This window comes from Canis aureus, chromosome 8 (assembly GCF_053574225.1).
Source record: "Canis aureus isolate CA01 chromosome 8, VMU_Caureus_v.1.0, whole genome shotgun sequence".
In the NCBI taxonomy this organism is placed as follows: domain Eukaryota; kingdom Metazoa; phylum Chordata; class Mammalia; order Carnivora; family Canidae; genus Canis; species Canis aureus.
This window is the reverse complement of record NC_135618.1, coordinates 55499812-55505811: the sequence shown is the minus strand read 5'-3', so window position 1 is coordinate 55505811 and position 6000 is coordinate 55499812. Positions and strand designations below refer to the sequence as shown.

At 52.1% G+C, this 6000-nt stretch overlaps 1 protein-coding gene across 2 annotated transcripts in view; it reads left to right on the top strand.

Moving 5' to 3' along the window:
* The first annotated feature begins 599 nt into the window (after nt 1–599).
* GGA2 (golgi associated, gamma adaptin ear containing, ARF binding protein 2) overlaps nt 600–6000 on the top strand; it is a 33283-nt gene continuing 27882 nt past the window's right edge. Inside the window, exon 1 of one of the 2 annotated variants that reach the window (XM_077907008.1) lies at nt 600–720. In XM_077907008.1, coding sequence (XP_077763134.1) covers nt 615–720 — 106 coding nt within the window. In that variant the 5' untranslated portion in view covers nt 600–614. Of the gene's footprint in view, nt 721–1052; nt 1216–6000 lie in introns of those variants that run through there. The other variant, XM_077907007.1, reaches the window with a different exon arrangement.

Here is a 6000-nt window from a genome sequence, read left to right as displayed (position 1 = left end):
AAATAAAAAAATCTTTAGAAAAAAAAAACATTTAACACGTGTTCATTTCAACACGCATGAGAATCATGACTTTTTTGGGGAAAGAATTATCCTTTAACAAAATAAGCAAAAATCTAGGTAGGTCGATGGTGTATTGTGCAACAGAGAAAATAAGGCAGTATGGAGAAAAAGCGGGTGTGTCATTTCAGAGAAGTTGTGGGAGAAGACCCTCCTGGATAAAATGACCGCCACCTCCCCCCAAACTATTCCTAGTTTATCTGAAATTCCAGTTTAACTGGGCATCCCGCATTTCATCCCACAAGCCTACTCCTGAAGGACGCGAGCACGCAGGCCTCGTGAAGTTGGACCCGAGTAAACTCAGCGGCCGCGGAGGCAGCGCCCCCAGCCCCGGGCCCCCGCTCCCGGCCCCGCTCCCGGCCCCGCCCCCGCCTCACCCCCGCCTCACCCCCGCGAGGCCTGCGGGGCGGGGGCGGGGCCTGGCCGGGGGGCGGGGCCGCCGCAGACCCCGCCCCGTCACGTGCCCGCCCGCGCCTGCCGCGTCGGCAGCCCCGGAGCGCGCCGGACGGCGGCTGGAGGGCAGGGGCGGCCGCGGCTGGAGCAGCGGGGCTGGGGCCATGGCGGCGGCGGCGACGGTGGCGGCGGGGGCCGGGGCCGCGGCGGGGGGCGAGGCGGCCGGCGGGCCCCCGGGGCCGGCGGCGGCGGCGCTGGAGCTGTGGCTCAGTGAGTAGCGGGGCCGGCCCTCGGCGGGGGGCCTGGCTTCCCGCGTCCCCGGGCCTCTCTCCTGACGCGGCGGCGGCGGCGGCGGCGGCGGCGGGCAGGTGGCCGCGGGCAGGGGCCCGGGCCGGGCGCGGGGACGGCCCCGGATCCCGCCTGGCGGGCGGCGGACTGCGCCCTGGGCGCCCTGCGCGCCGCCACTGCCGTCCTCCGGCGCCAGCACCGCTCACGTAGTGGCTCCCCACTGTGCAGCTTCTCTTTTGTGTCACGCCCGGCGCTCGAGGCGTCTCAGCCGCTGTTCATCCCCATCACGACCCCAAGAGGCAGCTTCTATCACTAACGCCGCTTTGGAGATGAGGACATTGACACGGAAGGAGGCTCGTGCAAGCCGGGGAACCTCTTGCGAACCTCTTGCGATCCCTATCAGGCTGCTGTCGTTAGTGTCAAAACAAGCCCTTCGTACCTTTTGTGCAGTTTACTCTGGCCGGACTGACGCGTATGGTAAACTTCAGGACAGTCCCGTGGGCACGGGTAACCGGCGAGGAATTGAAATTCAAGGAGGATGCAGACTGTGCGCCTTGTGTTGGGCTCTGTTAGGTGCAGAGATGGGCATCCTGAGATGGGTAACACAGGGTCCTTGATCCCAAAGACCTTGTTTAGTGGGTCCAAGCCCACCGAAAGGGCACCTTTGTTATATAGCTAAGGCGAATTGTGGGGTGCAGGCAGCCTTGGCTTAACTTGTAGTGGTAGGAGTTGATGGGCTTACCTGGCGTTTGTCGCAGCGCACATAGCATTTGAGGGGAAAGTGGAGGTGACAGTGTCTCAGGCACAGGAAACTGCATATGCAAAAACTGGGGACCGGTGGGTGTGGAGCGTTCTGGGAACCAGCAGTGGGTACCGCTGGAGTGTACAGCCTCAAAAACAAAGAGCCCGGAGAAGAGTCTGCAGGGCTAATTGGGGCCTGGAGGCTGCAGAAAGGAATTTATATTTTATCTCGTGGCCGCGTGGGGGTGGGGTTTTCAGCCGGAGCATCTGATCAGTACACCTATTGAAAGCATCACCTGCAGCGATGTGGAGCCAGATTGGTTAAGGCGATGAGGCCAGGCAGGGAGAGTAAATAAAAAGCTGTTTCAGTGGTGCTTAGGGGTTGAAGTGGGGGCGAAGGCATTGGGCCTGACAGTAGACATAATTAGCAGGCACAATCAGCACCGTTTTTTTTTTTTTTTTTTTAAGATTTTATTTATTCATTCATGAGAGACAGAGAGAGAGAGAGGCAGAGACACAGGCAGAGAGAGAAGCAGGCTCCATGCAGGGAGCCCGATGTGGGACTCAATCCTGGGTCTCCAGGGTCACGCCCAGGGCCAAAGGCAGGCACTCAACCACTGAGCCACTCAGGGATCCCTAATCAGCACCCTTGATGTATCTGAATGGAGACTAGGAGGAGTCTAGGATGGACCTCAGGTTTCTGACTCGGTTAACCGCTTGGTTAGAAATGTGTCACCTGTGGGGAGGGCTAGTTTAAGAAGAGATGGTTGAGTTGTGGAGTTTGAGGTGCAAGTGGCACAGCCAAAGAGAGACTCTCTAGGCAGAGAGGGCAAGAGCCGGAGTGTGAGAATCTTCAGCTCACTGGCAGAGAGCTTGCCCAGGCAGGCAGTGTTGTATGATAACAAGAGCAGAGGTTTGCAGATAGAGCACGGAGAACCTCAGCATGTAAGAAGCAGGTGGGGAAAGCAGCCTGACCTGGAACGTGGAGCTGACATAGGCAGGAGAAAGCTGGGAGAATGGGGAGCCACTGATCTTCTCTCTTCAAAGGTTGAGAGAGAGAGAGAGAGAGAGAGAGAGAGAGGGGCAGAGACAGGGCAGAGGGAGAAGCAGGCTCCATGCAGGGAGCCCAACGTGGGACTCGATCCTGGGTCTCCAGGATCACACCCTGGGCTGAAGGCAGCGCTAAACCGCTGAGCCACCCAGGCTGCTCTAGAAACTATATTTTTGTGTGGAATCTTGAGTTTTGAAGAATTGGCAACAACTGCTCTGAAATATAAAGTTTGTTTGAAAAAAAAAAAATAAAGTTTGTTTGGTGTAGTGAGCATGTTGCCTCTGGTCACTAGCCTTTTTTTTTTTTTTTTTTTGTAAATGGTGTTTTTGAAAGGAAGGAGGAAGGGTAGCTAGAGGGAATTCAGGTGTAAATGAGATCTCATAAGGAGAGGGGCACGTGTAAGCCCCTCCACGCTGTTCTTCCTTTGGGGAACTGCCCTTAAATTCCAAGTCCGATGCTGGAGCCCTTGGCAAAGAGCTTGCAGGTGCTGAGGGAGGTCAGAGCCAGAGCAGAAAGGGGTGACTTGGCTTCACAAAGAGGAAGAGCACCTTTTGTTTTTCCAAATGTTGGGGGAAGGAGATAAAGATGATTACACATGCAAATAAGGTTCAGCGTCACTGCCACCATTCCCTGCTGAGCCTGGGCTGAGGTAGAACTTGGGGCTTGAGGAAGGAGGTGGGGAAGTTTGGGAAATGCTGGTGAGGAAAACAGGGGAGCCTACTCGGATGCTCCAGAGCAGGGTCTCTCAACCTGGACACTCTTGACATATTGGGTCTGATAATTCTGTGTTGTTGGGGTCTGCCCATGCATTATAGGATGTTTAGTGGAATCCCTGGCTTCAACCCACTAGATGCCAATAGCATATGCCAGAATGCCCACAGAAAGCCTAAAATGTCTCCAGATACTGCCAAATGTTCCCTCAGGGAGAAGGGCAGGAGTATCTTCTCCCTTCACACTTGAGATCTTCTGAGTTTAGAGAGGTTCTCGGAGTTTGTACTTTGGAGTGTTGACTGCCCACCAGAAATATTTCTTGTAATCTTTATGGTTGTGTGATTCTCCACCCCTTGTAGGATCAGAGGAGGTGAATTGTGGTTTAAACTGGATTTGTGGGGCATCTGGGTGGCTCAGCAGTTGAGCATCTGCCTTTGGCTCAGGGCATGATGCTGGGGTCCCAGAGTCGAGTCTCACACCGGGCTTCTCACAGGAAGCCTGCTTCTCCCTCTGCCTATGTCTCTGCCTCTCATGAATAAATAAATAAAATCTTAAAAAACAAAAAAACAACTGGATTTGCTAGGATGTGAGGCACAGTGGAGTGGGTACGATAGAGGGACAAGGAGGTAGAGGGGTTGAGGCTATGGGAAGCACAGGAGTGTAGCTGCAAGAATGCCCTGTGTATCTGGGCTAGATGGAGAAGGAAGTCATTTTATGTGGGGTCTGAGGACTGCCAAGCTCAGGTCACTAACAGACTATGTCTCAGCAAGTAGAGCAGCTGTGTCTTGAAGATGAGGAGAGTTGTAATCTGTCCTTGGGGTGCTTAATACATGTGAAGCACTTGAATAGGGCCTGGCACATAGATATTATTAGATATATTGTGAGTGGCCCAAAACTCATATTGGCTTAGTAGGAGAAAAAAGGAAAAACTTTAGATGTAGAACTGGTGGAGGAGTAGTTTGTCAAAGGAATATCAGGAAGCTGAAGTGATGAATCACTGGATTCTATTCCTGAAACAGTATTACGCTATATGTTAACGAACTAGAATTTAATAAGAATTAGAGGAGTGGGGAAGGAAGTTGTTACCAGAAGCTCATGCTTTAAAAATGCAAACAGCAGCTTCTGTGCATTCTGCAGCCTCCCAACCCCCAAACTTAATTGATTTTGGTGGTTCAATTCTTTATGACTGCATAGAGAGATGCCTCATTCTTGGTTTTGAAAACCTACATCCCATTGTATGGGTATATTATAATCGTTTTAACCAGTTCCCTGTTAAAGGGCCTTTGAGGTTGTTGCCAGTCCTGTGCTGTTAAAAGCAGTACTGGGTCCCTTTGGTCTCTGGGATTGTAGCCATAGCAGTGGTTCCAGGGGCTAGGTGCCATCTTACATTGCTTAACGTGGGGTGCTCAGTAAATCCCTGTCTTCCTTCCACCTGGACCTGCTCCCAGGTGATCTGTCCTGTCTTCCTTCCAGCCCCACTTTTGTGCCTCTCAGTGATCAAGTTGCAGTCTATTTATACTCTCCCAGCTTCTTGAGGGCTGAGCTCATTCTTTATCTTGGAGCCTAGCATAGGACATTCCTATGGTGGGTCTTGGGCTTCTGTCGTGTGCTTGATTGAATGACTGCTGGACTGTAGGGGTCAGTGGATACTTTCCGAAGGATTGAATTCTAAATGTTCCTTGAGGTGACTCCTTCCTCACAGCCTCAGGGTTCCTCTTATCAGCATAGGCTGCTCCTGGCACCAAAGTCAGGACTCTCGTGGTTAGTTGGCATCTGGTATGAGATGATTTGGCTTCAGATTTAGTCACTCTTAAATGAGCCATGTCACTCACTACCGAAGGTCTCAGCTGTTTTCTTAATACCTCTCACTGTGTAGCAGGCTTGAAATGCATAGAAACACTGCTTTTATGAAGCAGATGTATGGCACTAGTGATACTTGTCCTGCCCAAGTGCCAGTTACAGAAACCACTTTAATGCCTGAGGTAGCCCTTGGTGGGGCTGTGGCAGTCCTGAGAAGCAGAGAAGGGGTTATTTGAGTCTTTCCCTGGCCGTGCCCTGCTGGCCCCCAGCCAGTCCTTGGAGCAGAGGAGTGTCCTGCAAATCTGGGTTGGTGCTGTAGCCTGGTCCAGCTGCTGAGTTTCTGGGGGGTTCTCTCTGGAGCTGCACAAGGCTCCTGAAGCAACTTGGCAGGATGGCATTATGTTGTGGGAGACCCAGTTATTTCTGTACTGGAATAGCCCTCTCCTGGAGTCAGAAATAGGTCCAGCCAACTGGCCAGGCCCTGCGTAGTAAAAGGTGAATCATTTGTTCATTCAGTAGATATTTGTGCCAATGACTATTCTGGGTGCTGGAGGATGTGAAGGTGAATGAGACAGGTTTTCCTGCTTTAGGGAGCTGATAACTCAGTGGTGAGAAAGTCAAGGAAACTAGTTCCCAAAGAGGACTTATCTCTGTCAAGGAACTGGACGAAATGTTTGGGCCCTGGCTTGGGGCAGACCTAGGAATGAAGTTTTGTTGCTGTTGTTTCCCGGCTTGTGTGGCTGGGCAAGTCTCTGCCTGTAAAATAGTGAGAGGATAGTGGTCATCTCCCTTCTGAGGACTGGACAGAAGAGAGGCCTGGGAAGCCCTCAACCTGGTGGCTGACACATAGTAACTTCTTTACAAAAAAAAAAAAAAAAAAAAAAAGCATCTAATACCATTATTGCTATTATTTCAGGGTGGGATAGACTTTGAGGGAATCCTCATGACACAAATACTCT